This window comes from Elephantulus edwardii, unplaced genomic scaffold (genome assembly GCF_000299155.1).
Source record: "Elephantulus edwardii isolate Elephantulus edwardi_28Jun2011 unplaced genomic scaffold, EleEdw1.0 scaffold00403, whole genome shotgun sequence".
NCBI classification, from domain to species: domain Eukaryota; kingdom Metazoa; phylum Chordata; class Mammalia; order Macroscelidea; family Macroscelididae; genus Elephantulus; species Elephantulus edwardii.
The window spans coordinates 784867-801439 of record NW_006400153.1 but is presented as its reverse complement, the minus strand read 5'-3'; the positions used below and the strand labels follow the sequence as shown (position 1 = coordinate 801439).

Genomic DNA, 16573 nt, shown 5'->3' with positions numbered 1-16573 from the left:
GTGCGGTTGGCGCAGGATAGAACAGGGTTTAGGGCTGTTGTGCATAGGGTCGCTATGAGTCGCAAATGACTCGACGGCACATAACAACAACAACAACAACTTCCAACTTACTGAGATTTGGCTTTACATTCAATAATTTTTTCCCCAAATCTTTGTCCAAATTCAGCCTGGTGAGAACCACCTTGCTTGGGTGAATGCCCACATGGACACTTGATTCATTAGCCTTCTCATGCTACACTCTTCCCATTTGGATACATACTTCTTTCTGTCCACCTGGACCACCTTGTCAACGTGCTGACCTTTGTACTCTCCTCAGATCACCTGGACCTTGTAGTCCTTGAGGATGGGTATGGGTGCATGTTGTACTTATGCTGCAGCTCCTTGGAGAGCGGGGAGGACATCATTTTCCTGCGCACATGCGAAGCAGCACTGAAGTGCTATGGTCCAAGGTTGAATGTAAGGGTGACTGTCAGGTGACCAGCAGTGCCAGACTCTTCATGCACCCAAGGCTGTACATTTTTATGGGAGGGGACTTTCCGTGCTTCTCCTATAAATCAGCTGGTAGCTTTGAATTGGTAATCTTTTAGTTAGCAGCCTGACACATTAGATATTACATGACCAGGGCTCTTTATGCACAAAAAAATAAGTACATATGCAGTATGAGGAAAACATGCTTTAGAAAGTCTTAGACTGTTCATTAAATATGCACCTGGTAGCAAGGGTCCAGTTTTCACTATTCATTAATTCATCCAATAATAAGAGTTTATTAAGCATTTAAGGCCAAGTGAGTTACTTATTCTTGTTGTTGTTGTTGTTATGTGCCATCGACTCACCTGCAGCTCACAGGGACCCTATGTATAACAGCCCTAAACCCTGTTCTATCCCTTGCCAATCTTATTGTCTCTGACGCACCTATCCCAATTACCCCAGTAACTGAATCGATCCATTTCATCAACTTACTTTGCCAATACAATTCGTCTTTTAATTTCCTGGCTGCTGGTACCAAGAGTGTTTAGTATAGAGCCAAGCAAAAGGAAGCTGTCAGCAATATCAATCTCTTCGCCATCTATCACGATGCTGCCAATCAGCCCAGTGGTGAGAATCTTTGTTTTCTTGATGTTGGGCTTCAATCCATATTTAAGGCTGCAGTCCTTGACCTTCTGTAGCAAATGCTTCAGGTCTTCCTCACTTTCAGCAATCAGGGTTGTGTCATCTGCATAATGCAGATTGTTGATGAGCCTACCTCCAATCCTGATGCCACACTTCTCCTCATAGAGCCCAGCCTCTAGGATTATCTGTTTCAAATATAGATTGAAAAGATATGGAGATAGGAGACATCTTTGATGCGCACCCTTCCCAATTTTGAACAATGCAGTGTTTTCTTGCTATATTCTGATGACTGTCTCTTGATCCAAGAATAGGTTTCACATAAGCACAATCATGTGTTCTGGGATTCCCATTTTTCTCAGAGTCAGCCACAGTTTGTTGTGATCCACACAGTCAAATGCCTTTGCATAGTCAATGAAACACAGATAGACATTCCTCTGGTACTCTCTGCTTTCAGCCAAGATTCATCTGAAATTAGCTATAATATCCCCAGTGCACAACCTCTTCTAAATCCAGCCTGCACTTCAGGCAGCTCTCTTTTGATGTACTGTTCCAGTAATTTTTGGATAATCTTCAGCAAAATCTTACTTGCATGTGATATCAATGATACTGTTCGATAATTTCCACACTCTGTCAAATCACCTTTCTTTGGAATGGGAAAAAATATTGATCTCTTCCAGTCAGTTGGCCAGGTGGTTGTCCTCTAGATTTCTTGACACAACTTGTTGAACACATTCAGGGCAACATCTGTTTGTTGAAGTATGTCGATTGGTACGCTATCATTTCCTGGAGGCTTGTTTTTTGCCAATTCTTTCAGAGCACCATGAACTTCTTCCTTCATCACCACAGCATCTTGCTCATACATTTCTTCATGAAATTCTTCTGTGTTCACCAATTCCTTTTGGTACACTGACTCTGTATACTAGTTCCATCCTTTTTTAATGCTTCCTGGGTCATTTAATATTCTGCCCAAAGCATCCTTAAGTATTGCAACTTGAGGTTTGAATTTGTTCTTCAGTTCCTTTAGCTTAAGAAATGCTGAGCAAGTTAGGCCCTTTTGATTTTCTGACTCCAGCTCCTTGCACATTTTATTGTAATACTTTGTCTTCCCACATTGTCCTTTGAAATCTTTTGTTCAGCTGCTTAATATCTTGATCTCTTCCCTTTGCTTTGGCTTCTTGGTGCTCCAGTGCAATATTTAGAGTATCTTCTGACATCCATCTTGGTCTTTTCTTCCTCTTCTGTCTTTGTAATGACCTTTTGCATTCTTCCTAGATAGTCTCAATATCCTCCCACAGCTCATCTAGTCTTCGCTCATCAATGTCCAAGGTCTCAGACCTGTTCCTGAGATGGTTTTGAAATTCAAATGGGATAGACTCAAGGTTACATTTTAGTTGTTGTAGACTTGATTTAATTTTCCTCAGCTTCAGCTTGAACTTGCGTATGAGTAGTTGGTGGTCTGTTCCACAATCAGCACCTGGCCTAGTTTTCACAGCTGATATTGAGCTTCTCCAGCAGTTCTTTCCACAGATGTAATCGATCTGATTCCTATGCACACCATCAGGTGAAATCCATGTGTACAGCCTACATTTATGTTTCTTATAAAATGTATTTGCAATGAATAAGTCGTTGATTGTGCAAAATTCTATCATTCTCTCTCTGGCTTCACTTCTGTTACCAAGTCCATGTTTTCCAACTGCTGATTCTTCTTCTCTATTCCCAACTTTAGCATTTCAGTCACCCATTATTAATAATGCATTTTGATTACATGTTTGATCAATCTCTGACTGTAAAAGTTGGTAGAAATCTTCTATTTCCTCTTCTTTGGCTCTCGTGTTGGTACATATATTTGAATGATGGTGGTATTCACTGGACTTCCTTGTATGTGTATGGATATTATCCTGTCACTCACAACACTATTTCAAGATGGATCTAGAAATGACTTTTTTAACTCAGAAAGCAACCCCAATTTTCCTCACCTTTTCGTCTCACCATAGTAAATCATATGATCCTGACTCAAACTGTCCCATGCCAGTTCATCTCATCTTGCCAATACCTAGTATGTAAATTTTTATGCATTCCATTTCTTTCTTAACAATATCCAATTTTCCCACATTCCTAGTTCTTACAGTCCATGTTCCAATTACTAGTGTTTGCTTAGAGTTGTTCCTCCGCATATTTGTTTCCATACTTGAGGGCTCAGTCTCAGTTGCCATATCTGCTGTCTAAGTATGCTCTGTTATCCATAGGGTTTTCAAAAACCTGCTATTTTGGAAGTGGATGGCCAATCCTTCTCTCTAGTCTGTCTTAATTTGATTGCTCAGATTTAGAAGCCAGGCATTTTCAGAGTGGCTGGTACACCTGTGTCTATGAAAAGCATCAGGGTTGGAACAGCTTTTGAGTCCAGTACACTGCAGCTTACCTGTAATAAATGGCTGATACATGAGTCATGGATTCCCAAGGCTTGTTCTACTCCTGCCAGTTCCCTCAGTACTGGAACACACTCTAGACTTTTTTTGCCTTTGTTGCTCTCAATACATTCCAAAGCCTCTTGGTAATGAGGCAAAGCTTCTTTGAATTTCTTCTGACCTTGATACAAACTGAAAATAAATAAACAAACAAAAGGAATTACATTTTTAAAAATGAAAATGGAAACTATCAATGGCATCCTAGTTAGGGCTTGGCACAATCTGACCACTGTTGTCCAGATTCATTGCTAGCCAGACAAGCCTTCCCCTAAGAGGTACCATGGTGCAGTGATTAAAAGGATAATCTCTGTTGTCACACTACTTGGGGTCCAAGCCCAGCTCTACTACTTTCCAGATGTATCATCTTCAAGTCACTTAGCAGGTTCTTCATCTTAGGAGAATATTGTTGGATATAGTGCCAAAAGATGAGGTGAAAACTATGCTTCACTTAGTTTTGGGATATTTTCAGGTAGAACCAATGCCAGGAGACAGTCATCCTGGTAGAAAAGGTAGAAGGTGGGGGAAGAGAGGAAGAACTCCAATGAGAAGAACTGATGCAGTGACTACCACAATGGACTTGAGCATGAGATCATGAGGACGGTGCAGGACTGGGCAAGGTTCAGACCTGCTGTGCGTTAAGAGCCCTGATGAGTTGCAGGTGACTCCACAGCACTTAACAACAACAACAACAACAAAGCTTTCTAGGCAAGTTCTGGTGGCCTACACTGTAGAGAGTCATGGCACTAACTCCAAGGCAGTGTTTCTCTGGCAGTTCAAATCCATCATTGGATCCATGTCTCCTCCCACGTGATTTATAGTTTCCAAAAACCTGCTAGAGGGTCAGCTATGAGTCAGTTCTGACTTGAGTTTGAGGGTTTTTATTTTCAAGTTTCTTAATTTCCTAAACTTGCCAAGTTTGTTTTGTATTACCTTTATATCAGAAAAATGTTGACTGAAATAAGTAAAAGCAGCTGTAGGTCAACAGCTTCCTACAATTTCTCTTGGATAAGAATCTTTCACAGATAAAATTATCGCTAAAAAACTTGATGAATACAACAAACATTTAAAAGATATTTAAACATAAAAACATTTAAAATTCTAAAATGCTGGCTAGGACTCTTAATAGACTTTTTACTTCAAGAAAAAACAATTACGTAAAGTTTATCATCAAAGAAATCAGTAAATCCAGTTCAGATGGTTATAATAAAATAAGAAGCTGACTGAAATGTTTATGGACTGGAATATCTTCAGCAGTTTTAAAGAGATTTACAGCACACACAGAGGTTAGGGATATGTACTTGAATCAAGTAGGGCTGTATTCTGCAGCAATTTTAATCCTAGAAATGAAGAGACCGATTGGTGAATTAGGAATATGCCTAGAAGTCCCTGCGAGGTGTAAATGGTCAATTCACTTGGCTACTAACCCAAAGGTTAGCAGTTGGAGGCCACCCAGATACATATCAGAAGAAAGGCTGTGTGATCTTCTGAGCAACCAGTGACTGAATCTCTACAGAGCCCAGTTCTCCCCTGACACGTTCAGGGCACCATGCAGAGACTAGATGGCAGCTGGTTTGTTTAGTAATATGTTCCTGCTTTCTAATTCCTAATGATTGTGGAATGTGCACCACTGTACATCAGCGGTGTTAAGTGTCATGCTTTACTTTTAAAGAGAAAACCCTTTATAATCCCTGATGATAGGAAAAGGCTTTCAAACAGATAGTTGTCAATAAATCACCTTAGTTTGATAGTTATGTTGTTGTTATGTGCTGTTGAGTCAGAACTGACTCATAACTGACCTTTCAGGGGTTTTCAGAAGCTATCCATTGCACAGGAGGAAAGTGCTCATCTTTCTCCTGAGGAGCACCTAGTGGATTCGAACCACCAGCCTTTGGCTGGCAGCGCAACTCCCTACTCATTAGATAGATGAAGTGTAAACAACAAGAACAGGGGTTGTCTTTGTTGGCATCTAGGCCATATGGAACCCACTGCATGCTTTTGTAAACAAAGGTTTGCTGTCACAATTATTCACTGATGTATCTATCATCTGTGGCTGGTTTTGTTCTTTATATTAGTAAAGTTGTATAATTATAGCAAGGATCATACAGCATAAAAACCTCAGTATTCACTGTCTGATCCATCCCAGAAAGCTCACAAACCATTCCTCAAGAATCTGGAGAAAGTATTTACTTCAAGAATGACTTAAGTTGATTTTGTATCTCATTGAGCATAGAGAAGAGGGGCAATACCATACATATATGATCACAGTAAAAAATATTCTTGCATGACACAGTATACCAAGGGCATAAATGCCTGGTAATCCCTTTGTTTCCAAGGCTGCCTGTGACATTCACAGACGACTAATAAGGCAAATACAAATGTCAGTATGAGCTCATCAAGGCAATGGCTTTAGAAGGAAATAATATGAGAAGTCTGGCACTCAAGCCCCCAAGTAAGAGAAAAAGCAAAAAATTAAGCAGTAACAAGGCAGGCATTCATCCTCACTGCCATCTACTGAATGGTAGTGGCTGTTATGTGCCATTGATTGAGAACTGACTCATAGCTCACAGTCCAGTGGGTTTTCAGAAGCAGTAAATCACTTGGGAAGGGTTTGTCCATCTTTCTCCATCAGAACATCTGGACAATTCAAACCACCTGACTTTGGGTTTGCAGAACAACTTCTTATCATCTGGCCAGGGGAGCTCCCTAGGATTAAATAGTATTCCCTCAGAGCACATATACATAATGTGAAAACTATATCATTATCCCAAATGATCTGTTAAACTTCACAGGAAGATTAAGATGAAATGTAACACTCTCAAATGCCATTATAGTCCTAATTGTTTATAAGGGGAGTTCTCCTGGGTGTGGACTATTATAGCTTTTATCTTACTAGATATGAAAATGGAGATTGAAATGGAGATAAGGTAGGAGGAAAGCTCAGTGCCACCAAGAAATAAACTCCAGGAGGGAAGAACACCTCTTTTGGATCCAGGTCCTTACACAATTAAACACCTTGGTACCAGGCAACACTTACAGCACATGGAGTTCTCCAGAGAATGAGCAACAGAGAAAGTCCTTCCCCTAGAAGTGGAATGGTGAATTTGGACTCCAGCCTCCTAGCGGGAACTCTGGTGACTTAGTGGTAAGAAGCTGTGCTGCCAACCCTAAGGTGAGTGTTTCGAATCCATCAGCTCCTCCATGAGAGGAAGAGGAGCAATCTCCTCCCATGTGATTTTCAGTGTTAGAAAACTTGCCAGTGAGTCAGCAATGAGGTTGCTCATGCAACACCAACAAAGGGAGGTCTGGTGGTGCAGTCCACAAGGAGTTGTGGTGTTAACACAAAGGCCACGTTTCCTTGACAGTGAATTCTAACTGCTCTTTGGGAGAAAATGCAACAATTTCTGTGCAGTTTACAGCCTCAAACACCCAATGGATGATCAGCTATAAGTTGGTTCTGATTCTGTTAAAGCCATCTAGCTGGGGTATCTCTTTTCTATCAACAACTGGTAACAACTAAAACACAGTTATTTTATATGTATGTGTGTGTGTATGTGTGTGTGTGCGCGCGCGTGTGTGTGTGTATACATATAAACACACAGATATATATATAGATATATAGATATATATTTCCTTTCCAGAAAGAACAAACTAATGAAACACCTTGGAGCTGTAATGGAGACCATAAGTAACTAATAGCCGTCCTCTAACCATTTTAGCAAAAGGAATAGCATATTATTCCAAATTAACATCAAGCTGGCCTTTAAGCATCACCCTTCAAATACATGACTCCAGAGAAAATATTATAGAAATGAATATTGAATGAGAGACAGGGCTGTCCATCTACAATCATGTTGGCAGAAGCAGAAAACTGGAAACATTATTGAACATCCCATTTATTCAGTCGCATGCCACTAGGCAAGAATAAAATCTCTCTGAACTTGGTTTCCTCCTCTGAATACTGGTGTCTACAATCGGAATCCTCACCCACCACTGGTGGCAATGTGAAACAGCTCAGCTACCTTGGAAAACAGTGTCAGTTTCTCAAAGGGTCAAATGTTACCACTCGTGGCCCAACAATTATTGTTGCTAAATGCCATCACAAGCCAGCATCTTGGCCTTGATAGTTCCCTGAGTAACAAGGCACAGTGTGGACAGATGCTCTGAGACTGAGGGAGGAAAGGAGGGGAGGAAGAACTTGCATATTTATTGGTTTAGACAGTGAAGCTTTATTTCATAACATTAACTTCCACAAATCTTAGAATTAAGTTGTACACAGAAAATCTTTAAAAAGTAAGTTTTTATATTATCTTGGTAATGAAAATGAAAGATAATTAATCTAATATAGAAATGGAACATTTATAAAAATGTTATAAAAGAAATAGTATTAGACCCTCTTCCTGGCATACTATACACTCAGAAAATTTTTGTAGACAAACCAGGGGACACTCACCCCAAGCAACTGTTGAAATATGGGAGCATCAAATGTTCCCCAAACCCTTTAGAAAAAACATATCATACTTTGCTCAAGTCTAAGCAGTAAATGTCCACTATGTCACTGCTTGGGATTTAATGGGAATTCTTGCTGAAAGAAGACCTGGGATGACTCAAGCGTGACAGGAACAAGCACATGGAGTTGGCTGCTGTGGTTTTATCCTCATTACAAGAATGTCCTAAATGAGAACAAAAAGCCCAGCCCCAAGGACGCCCAGGCACTCATAAAACATACACACACCCAAGGTGACTCACTGCCATTTATTAACTCTGCAAATTTAAGTTTTGCAGCCACTGGCCTCACAGCTTGAGCTCTGTTGAGCAGTTCCGATTCCAAGTCTGCAAACTTTCAGGCAGCTTGGTGGTGATGAGTCGCACTGCCAACCTAAAGACATGTAGTTAAGCCTACCAGCCACTTTACAGGAGAAAGGTGGGCAATCCCGTGAGATTTACCATCTCCAAAACCCGCTGGAGGGTCAACTATGAGTCTGTTCTGATTTGATGGTACATAACAACATGCACTTGGCCACATGGAGGAAAAGAATGGACCCCTCATGCCATACCCACTAAGTTCAAGCAGACAAAGGCCTATGTTTAAAAGGCAAAATTTCAGTAAGTCTGAAAGAAAACATAGGAAAGACTGTGTGACTTTGGGTAGGGGAGAATTTCTTAAATAAAATACAAATTAGAAGAGGAAAAATTAGACATATTTAGGCATGTTAAAAACAAAAATTCCTGACACCAACAGTTAGCATTTAAAAAAGTGAAAAAGGCACACTACCCACTGACGTTGATTCAATAAACAATAACTCATAGTCAGAGTACAAAATAGAGGTCTGGCAGCATAGTCTGTGGAGAGTTTTGCTAATTACTCAAAGGTTGTACTTCTCCGGAGATTTCACCAGAGGCTCCTTGTGAGAAAGATGAGCAATCTCCTCTCGTGTGACCCCCACCCTCTGAACAACAGATAGGAACTTTGCCCTGTACTGTGCCATGCTCATTGTCTCTGTCCTGCTCAAGACCACTGCAGTAGCCACTGTGTCAATCCATCTCCTTGAAGGTCTTCCACTCCTTCACTGACCCTCTAACTTTCTCAGCATGATGTCTCACCAAGGACTGGTTCCTCCACTCAATCTATATGTGTAACAGATCATCCACGAGGCTGGGCTCTATGAGGATAAATGTGGCATAGGGTTGGAGGAAGACTCATCAACAATCTGCATTATGCAGATTACACAGCCATGCTTGCCGAAACTAAGGAGAACCTGAAGCATTTGCTGCACAAGAGCAAAGATTACAACCTTTAATATGGACTGAAGCTCAACATCAAGAAAACAAAGATTCTCACCACTGGGCAAATTGGCAACATCATGATAGATGGTGAAAAGATTGAGATTGCTAACAGCTTCACCTTGCTTGGCTCCACAATCAACATTCATGGTACCTGCAGCCGGGAAATAAAAAAATGTATTTCATTGGGAAAATCTGCTGTCAGGGACCTTTCTACAGCACTAAAGATCAACAATGTCAGGCTAGTGATTAAGGTGAACCTGATCCAGGCCATGCTCTTCACAATTACTTGCTATGCATCAGAAAGCTGAGAAGAATCAATGCCTTTAAGTTGTGGTATTAAATATACCATGGACTGCCAAGAGAACAAACAGGTCCATCCTGGAAAAGATAAAACCAGACTGCTCCTTGAAGGAAAGGATTTTGAATCTCTGTCTGATATATTTTAGTTGTATTGCAAGGAGGGACCAGTCCATGGAGAGGGACATCATTCTTGGGAGAGTGGAGGGACAGCACAAAAAAGGAAGACCCTGAATGAGATGGATTGACACAGTGACTAGGGTAATGGAGGCAGGTGCATCAGAAACAATGACATTGGCTCAAGTTAGAACAGGGTTCAGAGCTATTGTACATAGGGTCACTATGAGCCACAGGTGACTCAACAGCACACAACAGTAACAACAACAACAAGTGGCCTAGTAAGAAGTTGCACTTCCAACCCAAAAGCGGATGGTTTGAATCTACCAGCTGCTCCAAGAGGGAAAGATGGACAATCTCATCCTATGCAAATTACAGCCTTTGAAAACATGGTTGGAGGGTCAGTTATGAGTCGGTTCTTACTTAATGTCACACACCACCACCACCACCACCACTAATAAAAATGAAGTCCATTATACTTTATACACTTGGATGCTACCGTCACATGCTATTTCAGGGAACTGACATCAATATGACAGCCAGAAATAGAAGCTGTCAAATTAATGCAATATCAAGTCTTTTCAAGCTTACTGCAAGTATGCTATTCACACAAAAGACAAAGCTTCACAATATATATCCACTCTTCATTCATCATAGTAGATACAAAAAAAGACTGAAGCTGTCAATTATTTCATTTTACATGGATACAATCAACATCCACAGTAGCTTCAGTCAAGAATCAAGACGTGTTCCACAGGGGAAATCTGCTGTCAAGTATTTCTCCAAAGTCCTAAAGAGCAAAGATGTCAGTTTAAAGATCAAGATATGCCTGAGTCAGGCCACAGCATTTTTCAATCACTTCTTTTTTTTTTTTTTATGCACGTGAAAGTTGGACAATGAGTAAGGATGATAGAAGACCTGATGTTATTGCACCATGGTGTTGGTGAAGAGTACTGAATATACAAATCTGTCTGAAGGGAAGTGAAACCTTAGAGGCGAGGTTGGTGAGCCTTTGTCTCATTTATTCTGGGGATGTCTTTAGGAGGGATCAGTCTGTGGAGAGGGACATAAGCCAGGAAAAGTAGAGGGTGATTGAAAAAAAAAAGAGGAAAACTCTCAGTGAGGTAGACTGACATAATGACCACAAAAGACTTGAACAAAATGCAGATTGTGAGGACAGCCCAGGATAAGGCAAGGTTCAGATCTGTCGTTCACAAGATCACTAAGAGTTGTAGTGGACTTGATGGTACCTAACAACACAAAAGCAACAACCTCACTTTTCAGCATGGCTAGATTCCCAAAACCCAAAATTGGAGTTCTATGAGGAGGAGAAGGAAGAAGAGCTGGAGGCAACACTGGCGACCAGGACCCTGAAACTGCTATGTCCATCACTTTATGCCCTGGACTTCAAGACCCTGACACAGACAGAGGCTAGTGCTTGAGTGGACCACAGTCCAGAAGCTGGAATAGAGGCCCAGCTGGAAGCTCTGTGGTAGAACTGAGGGGCTGGATTGTCAATGGAGTTTGCCCATGCTCATCACATAGCATCACCACATTCATATTCAATCTACCTGAAGGGTTGAGGATTTATTACCTAGTGCATGTACAATGCTTTCTAGTAGCTTCAAGAACCATACTAGACAGATGAAAAAGATAGAGAACTTTTGAACAACAGAATATGTGACAGTATGTTGATTTGGCAGGTCCACAACTTAAATCATGGCATATTTTATTGAATGAAACTATACTGCAGTAATTCTACAGATGGGTATGAGACACTGTCTCCTTTCAGATGAGCCTGAGAAGATCTTACAGTGATGGAGCCTTGTTTGAACACACAATGCTGCTGTCTTGTTGGATGCCACTGAACCAGTGTCAACATAAAGTGACTTGTGTGCAGAGTAGAAGAGCCTGACGGCCTTCTAGGACATATTCTTTACTGAAGCACATTGTCCACGGGACTTCTGGGTGGGGGGAGTTTCAAATCACCAATATTTTGCTTAATGAGTGCATCACAAAGGGAGTAAACAAATACAACCTCCTTTGGATTACTAAGGCAATGGGAAGTTACCTTTTTTAAAGCTGCAGAATTTGACAGTAATTCTAAACCCCAGAATACAATCAGAGCTTTGCTCAGCATCTGATGAGAAGTTAACCCTGAGATAAAATGAGTGATCAAAACTAGAAAAAAATCTGCATCAAGACCCTTCTCTACTCCCTAGTGAGCAAGAAAAGGCTTTGCCTGAGGAGGTTTGCTGGTGCCCTGGTGAGTGAGGTCAGGGCTGTGCCTAGGGATCTGGACACAGAATACTAGACAGAAAAGGGCTTTACGTATTGGTTCTGCTCCATCACTTCCCAGTTGTGATCTTGGAAAGTGACCTGTCTTCTCCTAGCCCCAGGAACTTCACTTCAAAATGGAGATGAGAATAGTATCCACCTCACAGGGAAGACTAAAGATTAAATGAGATGAAATCTGAACAACTTAGCACAGAACTTGACATAGAAAGTCAAGTCAAGGATAGTTAATTATATATTGCTTTTATTAATTGCAATTTGAAACTGCTTAAGGAAAATATGCATTGTAAGGGGATAGTATAAAAAAGAAAGAGGTTAAAATGCCATGCCATAATATATTAAAGCTTTATAGGATTCAAGAAATAGGAAGATGGTCAGGTAGCATGATGATTCTTTGTTTATTCATATTTTTTTAAAGAAAAGTGAATCATACTTTTTGCTTTAAATCCTACCTTGTTCTCAAACAAGATGCTTAAACAAAAGCATCTCTCTAGTCACAAGAATATAGGAAGAAGAAGAGGGGCAAGAGAGAGAAAAAAAAAGATTCCCTGCCTCATTAAGTAAGTATAAAGCACTGGAGGTACAATGCCCATGGGAGGAGCAACTGGGAGAAGCATCACTTTTAGAGAACAGCAGGGCATTCCCAGGAGCAGAGGAGAGAGACCAGAAGAACATCTGGCAGACAACCTGCAGATCAAAGGTTATAGTCTTTGATCTGAATCGCATCTCAACATCAAGAAGACAGGCAACATCATGGCAGATGGAGAAAAGATTGAAATTGGTAATGATCTCATCTTACTTGGATGCACAATCAACACACTTGGTACTAGCAGTCAGGAGATCAGGAGACAGCTCGCACCAGGAAAGTGCACTCTCCACGACCTCGCCAATGTACTGAGGAGCAATAAGGTCAGTTTGAAGTCTATGTATGGCACACTTAATTAGGTATTTTCAATCAGTTGCTATGCATCCAAAAATTAAACAATAAATAAGGGTAACAGAAAAAGAATTGATGCCTCTGAATTGTGGTATTGGAGAAGAGTACTAAATAGCTTATAGACTGCTAAAAGAACAAATAGATGTGTCTTGGAGAAAATGTAGCCAGAGTGTTCCTTAGAGGCAAGATGGTGAAGCTACACCTCAAAAACTTTAGGCATAAAAAAAAAAACAAAACTTTAGGCATGGCCCATCAACAAACGACTGGATAGAGAAGCTGTGGTATATTCACACAATGGAATACTATGCTGCATTGGAAAACAAGGAACTCATGCAATATTATTCAAAATGGGTGAGCCTGGAGGACATTATGCTGAGTGAAATATCTCAGATGCAAAAGGACAAATATTGCATGGTGCCACTGTTGTAAAATGGGACTGATATTAGGGTTGGGGTAAGACTGAGAAAAACTAGATAAATTGTGTATACTGCACTGAAACAGATGAGGGAGTGAATAATTTAAAAGCGATGTATGATAGGGTCTTATGGTTGTCACAAGAGTCCACAATTAAGGTTGCATAGTGGAATGTACTTGGGGTGGTGAGAGGGGTGCGGGGGGATTGTGTACTAGGGAAGAAGTGTTTCTTTTACTTTTGAAAGAGAGGAGCGAATTTGGGGGGAGGAGGGATGAGGGGGAGAGAAGTGCAGCAATGAATGAATGAAAATCCAAAATCTCTGTAAATGTTCATTAAAATTATTAAAAAAAGAAAAATACATTTTGATTCATCACCTAATGCTAAAATATTGTCTAACAATAAACACAACCAAAAGCTATTGCCTTCAGGTCAACTCCAACTCATAGTAGTCTTGCAGGACAGAGAACTACCCCAGAGGGGTTTCTGAGGCTCCAATCATTACAGATTGGAAAAATCTGCTGCCAAGAAATGCTGTTATCAAGGACATCTCCAAAGTATTAAAGAATAAGAATATTAGTTCAAAGATAAAGGTGCACCCGATGCAAGCTATGGTATTTTCAGTTGCTTACATATATATTAAAGTTGAACAGGGAATAAGGAAAACCAAATAAGAATAAATGTCTTTAAATTGTGAAGATGGGGAAAAAAAAACACTTAGGCATGTTGTTAGGAGCGATAACTCCTTGGAAAGGAACATAATGCTTTAAAAGGTGGAAGGTCAGTGAAAGAGAAGACTCTGAACAAGATGGATTGACACAGTGCCTACAACAATGGGCTCAAGTGTGTCGCAGTTGCTGAGGATGGCAGAGAATAGGGCAGAGCTGTTGTTCATAGGGTTACTATGAATAGTGCTTGACTTGACGGCACATATTAACAACAACTTATAATAGAAAGAAAAATACAGAGCAAGATATTCTTAAAATAAATAAAACACACCCTGAAAAGTCCAACTGAGACAGTGAAGGCCTTTAGGTGATATTATGAAGTAGAAAATAGATCAGAAAACAAAAGTTCTATTTGGAGATTTTACACTGAACAAATTTGAGGATGAGACAATGGGATCAAAAAAGCAAACTTCAAAAATTCTTAATAAGAGATCCTGGAAAGCTTTCACAGGAAGCACAAGGAACTAGGTAAAGATCATAGTCTTAACAAGGTTATAGTGGATACATACTGTCTCACTTGATGTTTTTATTTATCCATTGTTTTCTCTTCCTTTCTAGGAAAATAATGGATAAGTGAAAAATCTTCCCCAGAGTCTTGCAAATCCAATGGAGTGCACTTTTAGTCTGCCTGTGTGGAGTCACTGAGAGGCAGGATCCAATCACTGCCTGCACTGCCCTGGCAGCTGAGGAAACTAAACAGACCCAGCAGCCAAGACACTTGAATGAGGTACCAATCTAATTCTCCCAGCAACCCACTTAAACAACAAGGCAGCAACGCTCAAAGGAGGGGCACGGCTTGCTCAAGTTACCGCAGCTGGGATGCTTGAATGAATGCTGACCTACACCTGGGATGTCTGGAAGAGTCCCGACCTGATCTGCAGCTGATTCTACAGCCTGCACATTATGTCTCACATTAAGCTATTAAAAAAAATATATGCTGAGGGTGAGGTTCTGAGGGAAAAAGTGTCTACCTTTTGATGGTTACACAGGGGAAATAGTCCAGCTCAACGAGCCAGCAGTGTATCCGCTGGGCAAGCACAGCCATGCACCAGGCACCAGATTGAGCAGTCACAGGGAAGCCAGGAGAATGCTCTGAAGATGAGGTCTAAATAGGCCACCCACACTGTGCCACACACAGAAGAATCTTCAAAGCTAGGAATGAGTACACGTGTGTGTGCACACACATGTTGAGTGGCATCTCCATGTATAATACTACCATCTGGGGTAGATTCTCTGGTGGTGCAGGTGTTAAAGCACCCTGCTGCTAACAGAAATGTCAGTAGTTTGAGCTCATCATACACACAGTGCAGGAAATATGCGGCAACCTGCTTTTAAAAGATTATCGTCTTAGAAACCCTAGTTTGTCCCATGGGAAATGAAGCAACTTGAAAGCAAAAGCTAGGCTATCTCTTCAATTTTTACCCAATTTTGCTGGTGATGTTCCTAATGAGGTTTTAAAAGGATAGATGCATACACAGCAATGCATAATTTGGAATGTGTGTTGCTGAAGCCTGCTTGGGAGCACATGATTTAGATTGCTGTCCAAAGTTAATAATCAATTATGTATTAAAGCAGAACTGATGCAGAGAAGGGGGTTGGGGGCAGAGGTGATCCAGGCCTAAGGAAGGCTTGGACATGGGAGCCTGAGTCACCACAGAGCCCTCCTCTGTCAGGCCAGGAGAAACACCTACCTGTCAGGAGCCATAAAAGGGAAGGTAGGAGGAAGGGGATGCGGCCAAAGATGTCCTTTTAAGAGAAACATAAATTTGGCACAGGCTGTCTGGGAATATGCCTGGGTCTGCCTCTCAGTCCTGGCTCAAGGAAAGGTTCCAATGTCTCAACTACATAAGCATACAAAATCAAACCTTGCTACTTTTCAAAACAGATCTATTTGGGCATGGCATTCACACTCCAGTGAGGGAACATGGCAAGATGATAAGATGATAATCATACCTTTTTTAGATGCAAGTTCTAGGGAAAATGTCATGGGGAGGGGAAATTAAGATTATAAGAAGCAACAAAAGTCAGTCTGCTAAACACAGAAATTCCTCTTGGATATTTAACACAGACATGTACAAGGCCCGCCATCTGCTGGCAAACTTTGGTACTGTTAGCTGAATTTTGAGGTGCCATGGAATCTCCTATGTACAACAGATCTGAATTTCGGACAATTTCCTGTTGATGTACTGCTCCTGGTTATTTTCATTATCTTAATCAAGCTTTTATTGTTGTGATAAATTATATTGACACTTTCTGCATTCTGTTGGATTGCACTTTAAAAAAAATAAACACAATTATGTTGTTGTTGTTGTTATGTGCCGTCGAGTCGCTTGTAACTCATAGCGACCCTATGTACAACAGCCCTAAACTCTGCTCTGTCCTGTGCCAATCGCACTGTCTCTGACACTCCCATCCCAATTATCCCAGT

The 16573-nt window shown here is 40.8% G+C and overlaps 1 protein-coding gene across 1 annotated transcript in view; it reads right to left on the bottom strand.

Annotated features, from left to right (window-relative positions):
• The window catches only part of LOC102877386 (tetratricopeptide repeat protein 23-like), a 204662-nt gene that overhangs the window by 134840 nt on the left and 53249 nt on the right, over positions 1 to 16573 (bottom strand). Inside the window, exon 6 of the mRNA XM_006902390.1 lies at positions 3530 to 3707. Within this exon, the coding sequence (XP_006902452.1) occupies positions 3530 to 3707 (178 nt within the window). The remainder of the gene's footprint in view (positions 1 to 3529; positions 3708 to 16573) is intronic.